At 41.5% G+C, this 17,342-nt stretch overlaps 1 protein-coding gene across 1 annotated transcript; it reads left to right on the top strand.

Moving 5' to 3' along the window:
• Window positions 1-240: 240 nt before the first annotated feature.
• LOC147450384 (uncharacterized) lies at window positions 241-3,934 on the top strand. Its single transcript, XM_086520456.1, has 5 exons — window positions 241-350; window positions 1,546-1,598; window positions 2,646-2,662; window positions 2,731-2,862; window positions 3,713-3,934. Exons 1-5 carry the CDS (start codon window positions 241-243, stop codon window positions 3,932-3,934), a joined length of 534 nt encoding a protein of 177 aa, XP_086376582.1.
• The last annotated feature ends 13,408 nt before the right edge of the window (window positions 3,935-17,342 follow it).

Raw genomic sequence — 17,342 nt, forward strand, 5'->3', positions numbered from 1 at the left:
CGGCCAAAAGGACAACGAGTATCAAAGTATTATTAGAGATCTTTATCATAACGCACACAAACAATATTTTGTCTTTAAAAATTGGGCGGCCAACAGGACAATGAGTGTGTTGTTACTGATGTCAACCACCTTAAGTAAATATACTAGTAATTTAATATTATTAGATATGGGTTAGGTTTTAGAGTCAAGTTAGCTTCTATTGCATTTTGCCAAGGTGTAGCTTCTGTCTGTTCAAGTGCCATGCCTTGTCGAGAATCATCACACGAGGAGCAGCCTACACCAAGAGGAAGAGCACTCACACGTGGAGCAGTGGGCACCATGCGCGGAGGAGCGGGCACCGCAAGGAGCAAGTAAGTCCAATTTAGTTAATGCATAAACCAGTCCGCGTTAACGCGGATTGGTTTTGGAGGGTTGAAGTTCATCAGTTTTGCAATTGAGGCGCAGAGGAGAGCATTAAAAATCATGCGTTGGGTAATATTAACACACAAACGGAGGCGCAGAGGAGAGAATAACCATCCTGTGATGGCAAATAGTTAAAGTGCAACTGGGGCAAGGAGAGGATTGGATTGCGCAAGTTAATAGCATAACCTTTTGTAGCGGAGAGGTTAATAAGGTAACAAAACGAAACATAGAGGTTAATAAGCATGAAACAGACAACAAAACGAACTGTGGCACCGCAATTAAAAACCACTAAGGGGTCCAGATTGAAGCTTCCATAATCTATTGCAGACCATGTTGACAGAATATAGAATCACCGATTTAGAAGTCTTATAACTTATGCCTCAGAGTGTCCAAATAAACGCTAGAGTAAAGGATAAGCGCAATAAGAAATTCAAATTCCTCTCAAGGAACAAAAATGGATTTCTTTCAAGGGATTGTTTAGTTTTTGAACTACAAAACGGGCATTTATGTCGCATAATATAAGTGTGGGATCGGTAGACCCGATCTTAAAATTGGCAGATGTTTTAATTTTTTAATTGTCTAGGGCTTAATGAGTTTAATGGCTTAATTGCATAGGGTTTAATAGCGCATGTGACCCGGATTTTGAGGGTTAATTATTGCTCAATAAGCAATAATATTGTCTTCCAATGGCTTGTGCAAACACTTGAAACCAGTTTGTGTCAACGCGGACTGGTTTCAAGGGTTTGCACAGGCCATTGGACCACAAGATTATTGCTTATTGAAGGTCTTTCCTGTCCTGTTTTAAGCATTGAGTGATTCAAGTTTTTATCTATGCAAACCCTTGAAACTAGCCCGCGTTAACGCGGGCTGGTTTCAAGTTAACATGGACTGGTTTGAAGTGTTGTACAGGTCATTGGACCACAAAACTTTTGCTTATTGAGGTTTAGGGGACCTGTTGATAACATGTTTTTATCAATGTTTTTACCTGTGCAAACCCTTGAAACCATTTCGCGTTAACACGGACTGGTTTCAAGGGTTTGGATAGGTCATATGACCACAAAACCTATCAGTTCTTTGCCACTATAAAGTCAATTAATTGTTTATTTGAAAGTTTGATGCTTATTCTTAAAGTGCTTCTTGCAGAGGGATCTCATGCAAAAGAGGCAAGCTATCAAAGGTGCCTACACCAATTGAGTGTAGTGACCAAGTTAGTTCAGTTGCCATCTCTGACATGGAAGAGGATAATGAAACTACTCAGAGTCAAGAGCTTGGCATTGGTTCTGTTCACGAAGTCGACAATGCACATGGTCGTGAGGAGGCTTGCCTGAACATTGTCCCATATGTGGTTCAAGATGAGGTTGCTTCTGGAATGGATGTTGGAGATGAAAATCATATTCACATGCATAGAGGTGAGGATATTTTGAAAAAAACCAGGATACTTAGCTGCTTCGAGTGTCCTCGTATTCCTCTATGTTGATAAATTCCATACGCTCGAGTGCACGGCTTGAGAGATGACGTAAGCGGTTTGAAAGCTGCTTTTGCAAAGGAAGGGTACGTGCAAGAGAAGGGTGCTTTTATTGTATCTCTTTGGACATGTCAACGAGAGGACAACTTTGTAACAAGTAAGTATGTGGTTATTTAATGCTCCCTCAATATTCCAGTCTCAAGAATGTTATGTTTGTAACGTTATACCTTTGATGCTTAGATGCCATAAGAGCCTCTTGGGACCTGATTTGGGTAGAGGTAAACAAAGCTTTGAAAATGAAATTGCATCTCGTCCAGGTTTGCATATTCTTTCAGAGAGGACGTTCTTTGTGTGGGAGGGCAATCATAGGACTATAGCTTGGCATGCCACCATTAAGCAAAAATTTCCATTGGTGAAAGAGAAACATTGCAAAGTTCTATGTACGGTCATTGATCCGACAAAGGTGCCGGAGATTGCATTGTTGGTAGGACTCCAACGAATGAATTTGTAAGAATACATTGCTTTTTAGGTTTCATTGTCGATTCTTTTTTTATCAAGTATGTTATACATTTTTTTTGTCTTTATCTGCATGAATACCCATGCCCTAGTGGCTTCACACTTGCGAGATGAGCTAGTAAATTGTTCTCACATATGTGCTGTGGATCATAAGAATATTTGAAGGGCCTATCAGAAAAAGATAGAGGCATTATTGCATTGGTCAGGAAGAAATATTCCAAAGGAGTAGAGCCTTGGTATCCATTGACGATACGATATTTAGGGAAACTGCTCTATGATGTATGTCTTTTAAATATTGACTTCTAATCCTTGGTATTGGTCATCTACTTAGCGCTATTTTTTATTAGGTTCAAATATCAAAGGAGATTCATTCACACATGGATCAAGCAAGGCAAAGGCTGTCTACAGATGATGTGGCTAAAGAAGAAGAGAAAGTGATAAATGATCTTGCTCATAAATACGGCGATCGAGTAGGCAAGGCATTAGGAAATTTCGGAGGTCATTTGGAGGGCCTTCTAAGAAAATGTATTTTTTGCACTCTCTCTCTAGAAAAAATGGCAAATAAAAGAGCTGGGTCTTTCATAGTAAAAGTTCAAAAAGTGTACTTTAAGTAGATTCCTTACTCTTCTGAACATTCGTTCGTAGTGATTGAGGGATAATCCTCTTTTCAGTTGCATTGAATGAACCTCGTCAATATGGAGGGAATGAGGCTAACATGGAGGGACGAATCCGCAGCCGCTATCACTTTCCATTAAACCTGCACATTTGGCTAATGGCGCACTCCTCAAATGGCACAAATGTTACCCAGAAACGAGCCAAATATCACCTTCACATTGATTTGGACAATGAGTACCAACCATTGATTAAGCGTAGTAAAACAAACACACATATACCTCCCGCTTCCATAGACACGCTCAGAGCTCAAGGAGCTAAACACATAGATATCTGGACGAGAGGCTCTCTCTACCCTAAGAATCCAATGACTAATGCGTCTCCACCGTTTGTCAATCCTACAAGCTTATTGACCTTTGCTGGTGATGGAGAAAAGGGCCTTCTGGGTTATTGTAAATCACTTACAAGAGAAGCTGAAACTTACAAGAGCATTCTCCAAGCTCAACAATGTGAGATTGTTCGCCTTTCACATTTACATTCTATAGATCAGGTTACCATTTTGCAACATAAAACAGAGGTACAAGAACTGAAAGGAAAGGTGCGAAGTTGTCAAATGAAGGACACCATCTTGGGTGGTCACTGTGTAAGTTATTTTCATAAGAGTTCATGATATGATTATTTGTTGAGGTTATGAGTTTATATGTTCTTTACCTTTAGATGTTAAATATTGTTGATCCTCGACTTGGAGAGGAGTGGTTGGCCCGTGTGTGGTCACTAAGATGGGGCCCAGATAGTTGGGCCACCTTAGAGAAACTTAACCTGATTGCTCTTCACGATGCTCCTATTGAGAACAAGATATTACGGATTTCTTTGTTGGAGTCAGATAAGATCACGAGGGTATCTTATGGTCTAAAACGTGGAGATAAATTCTTTTGCTAGTAAGTCCATTGAAAATTTTGCTGGCATTAAGGTTTTGCTTGTGCTGATGTGGTTGTAATACTTTGTCTTCACTTTCGTAGCTGGATTTGTAGAGAGGGTTTGTTGCAGCGTATAATTGATAGAGCTATAGTTCAATCATCGTTTGGATTTTGGTTGTCATAATAATCAATATCTAATTCTCCTAAATGATTTTCTCATGTTAAACTGATCATTTAATATGGGGAAGTGCCAACGGAGAAAAAGCTAGAATATTGGTTAAGCTAGTGACCGGCCACAGTAGGGATCCAAAGGAGGGATAAATAGGGATCCAAAGGGGGGGCCATCTGCAAAAGAGCCATGTGCAACAATGGGCTAAAAAGACCCTAAGGTTCAGCCCATTAAGACTTCCAAAATGCTAAGGTTCCAAAATTCAAAGGTTGTGTCCAAAGGTCAACCATGGGGGGAATTGGATGCTTTGTGTGTGTCCCAAAAGTCTTGATCAATCCCTACACAGGAGGGGGCGAGCCTTGGGAGTAGGGGATGAGAGAGAAACACACACACACACACACACACGCACACACGCACACACGCGCACACACACACACACACACACACACACACACACACACACACACACACACACACACACACACACACACACACACACACACACACACAAGCTCCCTTTACACAAAGGGAATGAGGGACACATGTCAGCTCCCTAGCCTAGATGCCTACAAGGTGTACCCAATTCCTATTGGATGGCCTGGGAGGTGGACCAATGAGAATTAGGCTAGAGTAAATCTAGTTTAATTAATTAAAAACACTTAATAAAAGAACCAATGAGAATTAAGTCCTCTAGAAGACTATTGGACAGTCTCCCAAGGGATCCAATGAGCATTCAGCAGCCCAATGGCTTGCCTGATTCCTATTGGCCAGGAGGCAAAGGGGTCCAATGAGAGTTTATTTGCATTTATTAATTACATTAAGCTCTCACAAAAGGGAAAAGGGGGACACATGTCAGAAGGCTATCACTTATACTACTTAATTATCATTGGCTAGCCCTAGGGAGGTCCAATGAGAGTGGAGCATGAGAAAATAGCAAGAGGGGTCGACCGAGAGAGAGAGAGGGGGCTGATTTTTGCAAGGCATTATCACACACACACTCACACAATCTCATGTGTGAAGTAAAGAAGACTCTCTCTCCTTCTCAAGATTTATTGGAAAGCTTACCACCTACTCCAAGCTTGTGAGAAGGGAGGCCTACACCAACACCTCTTGGCTTTGTGATGGAAATCCAACCAAGAGCCAAGCTTCAATGCATGCTCATCTCCTCTACCATGCTAATTACTAAGCTAAGCTATGCTAATATGAGTGATTATGTGAGGAGATGTACATATTTCTCGTAAGAATACTCCTTCCTCTCAATCTACTCTCATACCCCGCTAGCTCTCATACCCCGCTATGCTAATATGAGTGATTATGTGAGGAGATGTACATCTTTCTCGTAAGAATACTCCTTCTTCCTCTCAATCTACTCTCATACCCCGCTAGCTCTCACCATCTTTGAAGGTGTGTGAGGTCTTGGGTCTGAGACCGGAGATAATTGATGTTGTGTTTGATAAGTGTTTTGCTTAGTGCATGAAGCTTTCATCTTCATTGCACTAGCTAGTCTTGAAGGAACACAAAGAATTATATTGTATAATGTCTCTCTTGATGGGAGAAACCATAATACAAAGCCTTTTGGAGGGGGGACCGGCTCCATGTAAATCTGGTCCTCAACTGTTGTCAATAGCTTAATTTCTCTCTCTTTTGAAAGTATTGTTCATGGTATCTAACTAGGTGTTATGCTTTTTGTTGCTCTCTCCACCCAAGCACTCTTGTAATTCTTATTAGGAATCTATTCTAATGAAATGCCCACTATGTTCATGCTAATTTCCGCTACACACAAGTTTTTAGGCCATTAAATGTTACATTGGTATCAGAGCACAACGTTTATCTTTTCTTGCTCAAGAAGGGAGGTCCTCAAGCTAGCTATAAATGGTTGGTATTATTAATTTCCTGTGAGTAAGTAGAATAGGGATTTTCCAGCCTTGCAGTGCGCCTGCCTTCGTGCAACTAATGGGGCATCACCGTCAAGAGCTATGGTCTTAATAGTGGAGTCCTATGGGGCTTGCCTACGGCTTAACCACTATTGAGCTATTAGAAGCTTGACAGGAGCCGGTGCTGTTTTGGTGTTGAACAACCCTCTCTTCTATTCCTTGCAATTAATGGTATTCGAGCCATGGGTGCAGTAGCTTGAGTGCTTTTTCTAAAGGGGTAAAGAGGAGTAGCAACTTGGACTTGAAGTGCCAAAGTACACCTAAAAAGTTTACACCTAAAAGTTGTTAGAATGGCTGACAATAGTAAAGAGAGTGAAATTAATGTTGATAACTTTGATTTTGGTAATGAGCAAGCTACTAATGATGCCCCGATCCTTGTTAACTATCTTGTTTCTAGGCTTCAACAAGCCATGGGCAATCCATCTCTCCAAAGTGAAGTGCAACGGTAGCTCCGTGCTCATGGGATTTTCCAAGCTCACCACCATGATAAGAGAACACCTAGGAAGCCTCCTTGTGAGACTTGCAAAAGAGGTCTCTCTCCGATTCGGGAAGAAGAAGAGAATCCATACGAAGGGCTCAAGAAATAACTTCTTGATGATGCATCTCCTTCCTAAAGGAGAACTCAAGAGCCTCCATCGAAGGAACGAGAAAGAAGTGAGTCTCCCGCCACCTCGGCGGAGATGGCTCCACGAAGATGGCGGGCTAAACGCTCTCCATCACCTCCAAAACGGAGAAGACCATCGCACCCTTCTCCACACCATTATTCAAAGAGGGATGACAAAAAGCAAGAGAAGAAAAAGGCGAGAAAGAGGACACCCTCTTCTCCATCTTGCTCATCCTCTTCCTCTTATGAAAGTGATGATGAAGACGACGAAGATCAAGACAAGAAAGAGGCGAGAAAGAGGTCATCCTCTTCTCCACCTTCCTCAAATTTTTCACCTTCTGAAGAAAGTGATGGTGCAACCTTTGAACCGGAAAAAAGAAGAGGCCATAGGAAATCCTATGCCGCGTGGAAGAGGTCGTCCAAGCTCAAGAAGTTCAAAGAGGGAGGGAAGAGCATCTCTTTCCTTACCTATGATGGCACCTTTGGTGCTACGGACAAAGTCTTGGCCTTTATCCAACAATTTGATGCGGCGTCGGAGATGAGGGCTTTACGGAGTCCTCTAAGCTATGCCATGTAGCTATGCACTTTCAAAAGTCCGCTAGGCAATGGTGGTCTAGCCTACGATCCAATGGTGATGCTCCGCAAACATGGAAAGCTTTAATAGCTTCGATTATGAAGAAATTTTTGGCCACCGATGCCAAAGAAAAAGTACTCACCGAATGGTGAAGCTTAAAGCTCTCTCCCTATGAATCCATCCACAAATATGTAGACAAGTTTTGGGACCTACAACTCAAAGCCACTGTCTTCAAAAAGTTGGATTTTGGAGAGCAAAAACAACAATTTTGTGCGGGCTTAACTGAAGAAATGGTGGAGTATGTCAACTCCCAAAGGCCACATACCATATCGGCGGTAATACACCATACTATGGTGGCCTCTCGAATCAATTTCTATACGGGGTCTAAAAGAAATAATAAGCCCATAGAAAACAAGGGTTCCAACGAGCCTAAGGGGAAGGACAATGTCCAAAAGTCTTCTAAGGGAAACTCCAACAAAGCTAAAGAGAAGGGAGTTTACAAAGGTAAAAACAAACTCTCTCCTGAAGAGCTTGAGCGTTATCGCAAGGATAACCGGTGTCAAGTGCGACGAACAAGGGCATGTGTACCACGCTTGTCCCCAAAAGAACAACCGCCAAGATCGTCCTAGAGCTACCTTGGTTGAAATCCAAGAGGAGGAGACTCACCAAACTCACCACAAAGGATCTCCTCTATGCCATGCTTTGGGAAAGGTAAGAGAACATGATGCTTTTATTCTCTTTGACCCTGGTTCTACTCACAATTTTACATCTAGAGAGTTGGCCACCAAGCTAGGCATACATGGGAGGTGTTCTACCCGCAGACAATGCTTTCAAGGGGCAAGAAGCTTCAGTCACTCCCTTAATCGGAAAATTGAGGCTTCATGTCCAAAGCTATGTGGACAAAGAGGACTTCTTTATCTCTCCTCTCAAGCATGAGGATGTAATCCTAGGGGCACCATGGTTTGATTGCCTGGTTGCCAATGTTAAATTACCTGAAAGGAGAATCTCCTTTAAGTTCAGGGAAAAAGACATGTATATAGATGTTAAGGAAATGGGTAACACTATCCCCATTGTACATACACCAGCTTTCAACAAGTAAATAAAGAGCTCTATTTCCGTGCACATGATTTTTGTTAAAGATTCTCAAAATGAACCTAATGCTTTAGCAAAAGAAAATAAAAGCAACCAAAAGGAATTAGAGTTATCCAATTTTCTCAAGGGTTTTCAAGATGTTTTTATTGACGACATCCCTTGTGAGCTACCTCCTAAACGAGGTAATGATGACCATGCAATTGAACTTCTTCCAGGAAGTTCACCGCCTAACAAACCTCCTTATAGAGTTTCTCAAGCTCAATAAGAGGAGATTATGCGGCAAGTGCATGAGTTAGTTGAGAAGGGCATGGTTAGGCCTAGCTCATCTCCATTTTGCTCACCTGTGCTATTAGTGCAAAAGAAAGACGGCACATATCGTATGTGTGTTGACTATAGAGCACTAAATAGGATCACTATCAAGAATAGGTTTCCCGTTCCACGGGTAGAAGACCTATTTGATAAGCTACAAGGATCGACCTACTTCAACAGGATTGACCTAAAAAGTGGTGATCATCAAATAAGGATAGTTGATCAAGACATTGTAAAGACCGCACTTTGCACCACATTTGGTCTTTACGAATACATTGTCACGCCTTTTGGCTTGACCAATGCACCAGCCACACTCAACCGCTTGATGGGGAAGCTGTTCAGGCCTCATCGAACCTTCACTGGAGTGTTCTTTGATGATATTATCATCTACTCTAATTCATTAGATGAACACAAGCAACACCTCCAGGTAATATTTCAAGTTTTAAGAGAGAATAAACTTTATCTTAATCGAAAGAAAAGTGAATTTTTCTTGCAAGAGATTCAGTATTTAGGTCACATTATCTCTCAAGATGGCATCCAAATGGATCCATCAAAGTTAGAGGTAATAAAAGGATGGCCTAAACCAAAGAATCTTCATGAACTAAGAAGCTTTATAGGTATGTGTGCATACTATAGACGCTTCATAGAAAAGTTCTCACAAATTGCGAGACCATTACATGACCTAACAAAGAAAAACGTTAGGTATACATGGTCTGCTAAGGAGAACAATGATTTCAAAAAGCTTATCTCTCAACCTGTGCTTACACTACCGGATCTCTCAAAACCATTTGAGGTCCAATGTGATGCTTGTGATGATTGCCTTGGAGCTATTTTGCTTCAAGAAGGGCACGCCATAGGCTATGAAAGTCAAAGGCTCGACCCTGTTGAGCAAGCTCTAGGCATATATGAAAAGGAACTCCTTGCAGTTCTACATGCCTTAGACTCATGGAAGCACTATTTATTGGGGATTCCTTTCATTCTGCGAACGGATAACCAAAGTCTTAATTGCTTCATGATGCAGACCAAGCTCTCCGACAACAAATGAGGTGGAAAAATTTCCTTTCGCTTTTCATTTTCATATTGCTTACATTGCTGACAAGCATAATCAAGTAGCAGTTGCACTCTCAAGACAGCCGAGGGTGAAGGCGGTTTCCATAGCAACTCACAATGATCTATCTTCAATGATAGATGAGTATGTTATTGATCCCGATTTTAGAGATGTGATTTCAGCCCTTGAATTAGGGAAGAAAGAAGAACCATTTACTTTACAAGATGGTTATCTTCTCTATGGAAATAGACTATGCGTTACTAACTCTCTACGTGAGAAAGTAAGGTATGAATCTCATGCTCCTCCTTACGCGGGGCATAGAGGGATTCAGTCTACCCTAAAGGGAATTGAAACATATTTCTATTGGCTTACCATGAAAGCGAACATACAAGAGTATGTTTCTAAATGTGTGGTATGCCTAAAGACAAAATTTGATAGAGGGAAGCAACCTGGATTGCTTCAACCCTTGCCAATCCCTAATTCACCATGGGAGAGCATATCCATGGATTTTATCTTTGGATTGCCTAAGTTTATCCATGGGAATACGGGAATATGGACGATAGTAGACAGGTTCAGTAAACAAGCTCATTTTATGCCTGTCAAAAAGACTATCAAAGCCCATCAAATGGCAACCCTCTTCATTTCACAAATTTTCAAGTACCATGGCTTGCCAATGTCCATAGTGTCGGATAGAGATCCTAGAATGACCAGTAATTTCTAGAAGGGTCTCTTTGAGAATTTAGGGACAAGGCTAAACTTCTCTTCAGCCTATCATCCACAAACGGATGGCCAAAGTGAAATAGCTAACCTAACAATTCTTGATCTACTAAAATCCTATGTAACGGAAGTAGATCAAAGATCCCAATGGGAGAAGTACTTACCCTTAGTGGAGTATGCTTACAATAACACTGTACATACTTCCACGGGAAAAGCACCTTTTGAGGTAATTGAGGGAAGATCAAAAAGTCCCTTGCTACTTAAGGTACATGGGAAGATCTTCGTTGCAGATGAGTATAGCTGAGACCTACAAGAATATTTTCAAAAGATTAAGGATGCTATCTCTATCTCACAACAAAGGCAAAAGGCTGCTGCTGACAAGCATAGAAGAGCCCAAGACTTTAAAGAAAATGATTGGGTCTTATTAAAATTCCCCAAGGCTCAATTAAGGCACACGACGGGCAAGAATCCTACGGGACACCAAAAGTACTATGCTAAACTAGCAAAAAGGTACTATGGTCCCTTCCAGATTCTTAGGCCAATCAATGAGATGGCCTATCAACTCAAGTTGCCCAACCATTGGCTCATACACAATGCTTTCCATGTGAGCCTATTAAAGCCTTACAAAGGAGAGCCACCTCAAGAACCAACTACTGAAGACCCACCGGAGATCGAGGACCAAGAAGAGGTGCTGCAGCCTGAGTCCATTCTCCGACATGAAGACAAGGTACTAAGAGACAGTAAGACTATCCGACGATATCTTATTAAGTTTAAGAATTATACAATTAAAGGATAACCTAAACCTTGTCAATGCTTACAATGCTTCCCAAGAGTAAGCAAATGTACAAAATGTTAAAAATGAACAAAGTTTTTGTCTTATAAGACTCTCTTTTTCTTTATTGTGCACAACAATGAAGTAGTATGCATGCTTACATCAAGTTTGCGGATACGACATCTCCCAAACACCAAGTAGAGCTTGTCACTCTACTATGGAAGATTGATAGGACTAATGTGCAGACATGCTTGCGGCAGCCTCATGCTCTCAAGCGCCAAATGGACTAGTCATCCATTGTGGAATGATGCTGTAGGGTAACATAGGGATCCTCTACCCGCTAAGAAAAGGACTAATGAATATGATTTATCTTCCTTACCCCATAGTTGAGGACGACTATGATTTAAGAGAGAGGTAATGTCATAATAATCAATATCTAATTCTCCTAAATGATTTTCTCATGTTAAACTGATCATTTAATATGGGGAAGTGCCAGGGGAGAAAAAGCTAGAATATTGGTTAAGCTAGTAGATCGGCAACAGTAGGGATCCAAAGGAGGGAAAATAGGGATCCAAAGGGGGGGGGGGGGGGGGGGGGGCATCTGCAAAAGAGCCATGTGCAACAATGGGCTAAAAAGACCCTAAGGTTCAGTCCATTAAGACTTACAAAATGCTAAGGTTCCAAAATTCAAAGGTTGTGTTCAAAGGTCAACCATGGGGGGAATTGGATGCTTTGTGTGTGTCCCAAAAGTCTTGATGAAGCCCTACATAGGAGGGGAGGAGCCTTGGGATTAGGGGATGAGAGAGAAACACACACACACACACACACACACACACACACACACACACACACACACACACACACACACACACACACACACACACACAAGCTCCCTTTACACAAAGGGAATGAGGGACACATGTCAGCTCCCTAGCCTAGATGCCCACAAGGTGTACCCAATTCCTATTGGATAGCCTGGGAGGTGGACCAATGAGAATTAGGCTAGAGTAAATCTAGTTTAGTTAATTTAAAAACACTTAATAAAAGAACCAATGAGAATTAAGCCCTCTAGAAGACTATTGGATAGTCTCCCAAGGGATCCAATGAGCATTCAACAGCCCAATGGCTTGCCTGATTCCTATTGGCCAGGAGGCAAAGGGGTCCAATGAGATTTTATTTACATTTATTAATTACATTAAGCTCTCACAAAAGGGGAAAGGGGGACACATGTCAGAAGACTATCACTTATACTGCTTAATTATCATTGGCTAGCCCTAAGGAGGTCCAATGAGAGTGGAGCATGAGCAAATAGCAAGAGGGGTCGACCGAGAGAGAGAGGGGGCTGATTTTTGCAAGGCATTATCACACACACACTCACACAAACTCATGTGTGAAGTAAAGAAGACTCTCTCTCCTTCTCAAGATTTATTGGAAAGCTTACCACCTACTCCAAGCTTGTGAGAAGGGAGGCCTACACCAACAACTCTTGGCTTTGTGATGCAAATCCAACCAAGAGCCAAGCTTCAATGCATGCTCATCTCCTCTACCATGCTAATTACTAAGCTAAGCTATGCTAATATGAGTGATTATGTGAGGAGATGTACATCTTTCTCATAAGAATACTCCTTCTTCCTCTCAATCTAATCTCATACCCCGCTAGCTCTCACCATCTTCGAAGGTGTGTGAGGTCTTGGGTCTGAGACCGGAGATAATTGATGTTGTGTTTGATAAGTGTTTTGCTTAGTGCATGAAGCTTTCATCTTCGTTGCACTAGATAGTCTTGAAGGAACACAAAGAGTTATATTGTACAATGCCTTTCTTGATGGGAGAAACCATAATACTAAGCCTTTTGGAGGGGGGACTAAATCCGGTCCTCAACTGTTGTCAATAGCTTAATTTCTCTCTCTTTTGAAAGTATTGTTCATGCTATCTAACTAGGTGTTATGCTTTTTGTTGCTCTCTCCACCCAAGCACTCTTGTAATTCTCATTAGGAATCTATTCTAATGAAATGCCCACTATGTTCATGCTAATTTCCGCTACACACGAGTTTTTAGGCCATTAAATGTTACATTGGTGGTTTGCCCGGGGGTGTTATTGTGCCACTTGAGTGTACACGCTCGATGTACTTTGAAGCACAGAAGCTAGAGGCTAGAGCTCATCTCTTTCCTACCGAGACTATCCTTGAGGCAAAAAAGAAGGATGCACAGCTCTTGGCAATGAAGAAGGTTGATACCACTCCCATGGCGGCTCAGAGACTTCTATATCGGTGAGATGCACAAACTTTAACTTTTACTCAATTTAGTGAGTGTGTGGTCAATGTTAGGAAATAAGACGTAGCTAAATAGATAATTGAGTAGATTACTTAATGGAGAGAGACAGATTTACATACACAAGATTAGAGAGAGAGAGAGAGAGAGAGAGTACACACGATATACGTGGTTCACCCAATGTGGGCTACGTCCACGGAAAAACAGCCACTCAATGGCTTTCGTACTTGAAAACAAGAAGTAGTGTACAAAGGGATTATCCCCTTAATAGAGCTCCCGCTTTGCTTCACTCTCACCACCTCACACTCACCTTGTTGCATCAACTTCACACTCTGAAATGTGTGTAGAAATGGCCTCCTTTTATAGGCCAAAAGGGCTGCCCTCTCTCATGAGAGGCAGCCATGTGTAGCCGCCCTTGTGTGAATAAGTCCAAATCGGACCCTCCATTTTGCCCATGTGTGGCCGCCCTTGTGTAGACAAATCCGCTTTTGAATTCGGCCACCGGCCACCAGCCATTGACTTCCGACCACCGGCCACCGGCCATTCACTACCGGCCACTGGCCAACCGACCGGTCGTTTTTTGAACACTTTTTGATCGTTGTCCGACCATAATATTCCGACAAAAAGGAATATTCCCATGAAGGAAAAAAAAGTCTCAAGGGCTTCTGTCCTCGAGACCTCTAAAGTTGCCCCTGAATTTTGGTCGTGAAATTTTTTATTTCCGGCGAGTGATTTTCCTTCACGCACTATGGCTTCTCCTCATAATGAGGACCTTACAAATGTGCGTTTTTATCACAGAAAATTACAAGGGGTAAATCAGGCTCCATACTTAACAATCTCCCACTTGGAGACTGATCTCCAAACCAAACCTGTGACTGCTTTCCATTCTGGCTTCTTATCCTTGAATGCCGATTGAAGATGAGCAAAAGCTCAACTTCTCCTTGTTGACGACCTTTGTAAACATGTCTGCAGGATTTTCACTTGTATGCACCTTTCCTAGCTTTAGCTGTCCCTCTTCCAAAAGAGTGCATATGAAGTGATATCTCACCTCAATGTGCTTTGTCCTTGAATCAAGGTTGATTTCTTTGCAAGATGGATAGCGCTTTTTCTATCACTGTACAAGACACAATTGTCTTGTTTGAATCCAAGATCTTCTAAGAATATGTGAAGCCACAAAATTTATTTGCTTGCCTCCATCATTGCTACATACTCTGCTTCCGTGGTAGAATGTGAGACCACTTTCTGTAGCTTTGAAGCCCAGCTTACTACTGTGCCTCCAACCGTGAACACATAGCCAGTAGTGCTCCTTCGAGTATCTTTGTCACTTGCCATATCTGCATCAGCATATCCTTGAAGAAAAATATCAGTTCCTCCAAAATACAAAGCATTTGTTGTTGACCCTTTTAGATACCTACGTATCCACTTCATAGCTTGCTAGTGTTCTTTACCTGGGTTGTCCATGAACCTACTCACAACTCCCACTGCATGTGCAATATCTGGCCTTGTCCAGACCATAGCATACATTAGAGAACCTACCGCTGCAGCATATGGAACTTTAGACATATAGGCTATCTCCTCGTGTGTCTTTGGACACATATCCTTCGTTAATTTAAAGTGACCAGCCAAAGGTGTAGAAACTGATTTTGCATTTTGCATTGCAAACCTTTCTAGTACCTTCTTGATGTAATCCTCTTGAGATAGCTTTATCGTCTTCTTCGTCCTGTCCCTTGATATTTTCATACCAAGTATCCTCTTTGCAGCACCTAAATCTTTCATTGAAAAAGATTTAGACAACTCCTCTTTTAGGTCTTTGATGTCCTGCATGTTAGTACTTGCAATCAGCATGTCATCAACATACAACATTAGGATGATGAACTTTCCATCTCCCAAATTCTTTGTGTAGACGCAATGATTTGAGTTGCATCTTCTGAATCCATGATCTAACATCCATCGATCGAAATTCAAGTACCATGTCTTGATACGTGCTTTAAACCATACAAGATCTTCTTTAATCTGCAAACCATTTTTTCCTTACCTTTTACTTCATACCCCTTTGGTTGAAGCATGTAGATTTCCTCCTCTAAGTCACCGTGAGGGAATGCCATATTTACATCCATTTGCTCGAGTTTAGATCATGAGCAGCCACAAGGCTTAAGACAAGCTTAATTGAGTTCATTTTTACAATAGGAGAAAATATTTCATTGAAGTCAATACCTTTCTTTTGAGAAAACCCTTTTACCACAAGCCTAGACTTGTATCTTTTCTTCCCACCATCTTCTTCCTTTAGCTTGTACAGCCATTTGTTTTGAAGTGTCCGCTTACCTTTAGGCAACTCAACCAACTCCCATGTTTGGTTGTGATGTAGTGAGTCCATCTCCACTTGCATGCTTTTCATCCATTCTTATTTGGATTCGTGTTGCATAGCTTCTTCGTATGATTCCGGCTCTCCAAAATCTGAGATCAAGACATGGTTGAAGGAAGGAACAAACCTTTATGGAGGTCTACTTGCTCTTGTAGATATTTGGGGAATAGGTTGAGGCTCCTTATTTGGTTGACTTGTTGCACATTGTCATCGTTTGCAGTCCTTGAGTCTTCACCATCCTCAAGCTCCATGTACTCATCACCTGTTTCTTTTGTTTGTTTTCTTTCTAAGTAATCTTTGTACATATTTTGTTCATTAAAAATTACATCCCTACTCCTTAAGATTTTACCATCTTCAGGATTCCATAGGCGATACCCAAAGTCACCTTCTCCATAGCCAATGAAGAAATACTTTTTGGACTTTGCCTTTAGCTTTGATCTTAGGCTTCTATCTATGTGCATGAAAGCCTCACACCCAAACACTTTGAGAAATGCATAATTCACCGATTTACCTGTCCATGCCTCTTCTGGAACTCCCCCATCCAATGCCGTTGAGGGTGACCGGTTGATTAAGTACACATACTTACTTACAGCTTCCGCTCAAAGCTCAAGCGGTAGGTATGCATGTAGCCGCATGCTTCGTGCTCGCTCCATGATTGTCCTGTTCATCCTTTCCAAAATCCCATTTAGTTGAGGTGTCCTTGGGGTTTTTTCCTTTGCCTCCGAATGCCATTGCTAGCACAAAAGCTTTCAAAATCTTGGCTGCAATATTTTCCTCCATTGTCGGATCTGAGGCACTTAACCTTGGTACCTGTATCATTCTCCACAAAGGCTTTCCACCTTTGAAATATGAAAAATACATTGGACTTATTCTTCATGACATAAACCCATGTTTTTCTAGTCACATCGTCTATGAATGTTACATAGTACAATGAGCCACCAAGTGATAGTGTACTTGCAGGACCCCAAACATCATAATGAACCAACTCAAGTTTTTTATTTTTTCTTTCATTTCTTGATTTTTGAAATTTTACCCTCTTTCGTTTACCATAAACACAATCTTCACAGAACTCTAAGTCCACTTCTTTCAAACCTGGTAGAAGCTTCTTTGTTTGAAGGATTTGCATTCCTTTGGCACTCATATGCCCAAGCCGGTAGTGTCACACTGCACTGTCAACTTCTGTAGTTGCTGCACAAGTTGAAAGTTGCGTGCTAGCAGTACACAAGTAAAGTGTACCAACCTTTTATCCCTTGGAAACCACCAAAAGATCCCTTTGAGATCTTCCACCGTTTGTTTCCAAATGCAATGTTGTGACCCTCATCGTCCAATTTTCCTGTAGAGATCAAATTTTTGCAAAGAGAAGGAACATGCCTAACATCTTTAAGCTTCCATTCATTTCCGTTAGTAGTTTTGATAGAAACTGTACCTTTGCCGACAATCTCACAAGCTTCATCATCTCCCAAGTATACATACCCAAAATTACCTTTGTTGTAATCTTGGAAATGTTGCTTGTGTGGTGTTGCATGGAATGAAGCCCCGGAATCTACTATCCAAGAATTAGACACATTGTCTAATGAGAGA

This window comes from Adiantum capillus-veneris, chromosome 9 (genome assembly GCF_014529385.1).
Source record: "Adiantum capillus-veneris isolate H3 chromosome 9, ASM1452938v2, whole genome shotgun sequence".
NCBI classification, from domain to species: Eukaryota; Viridiplantae; Streptophyta; class Polypodiopsida; order Polypodiales; family Pteridaceae; genus Adiantum; species Adiantum capillus-veneris.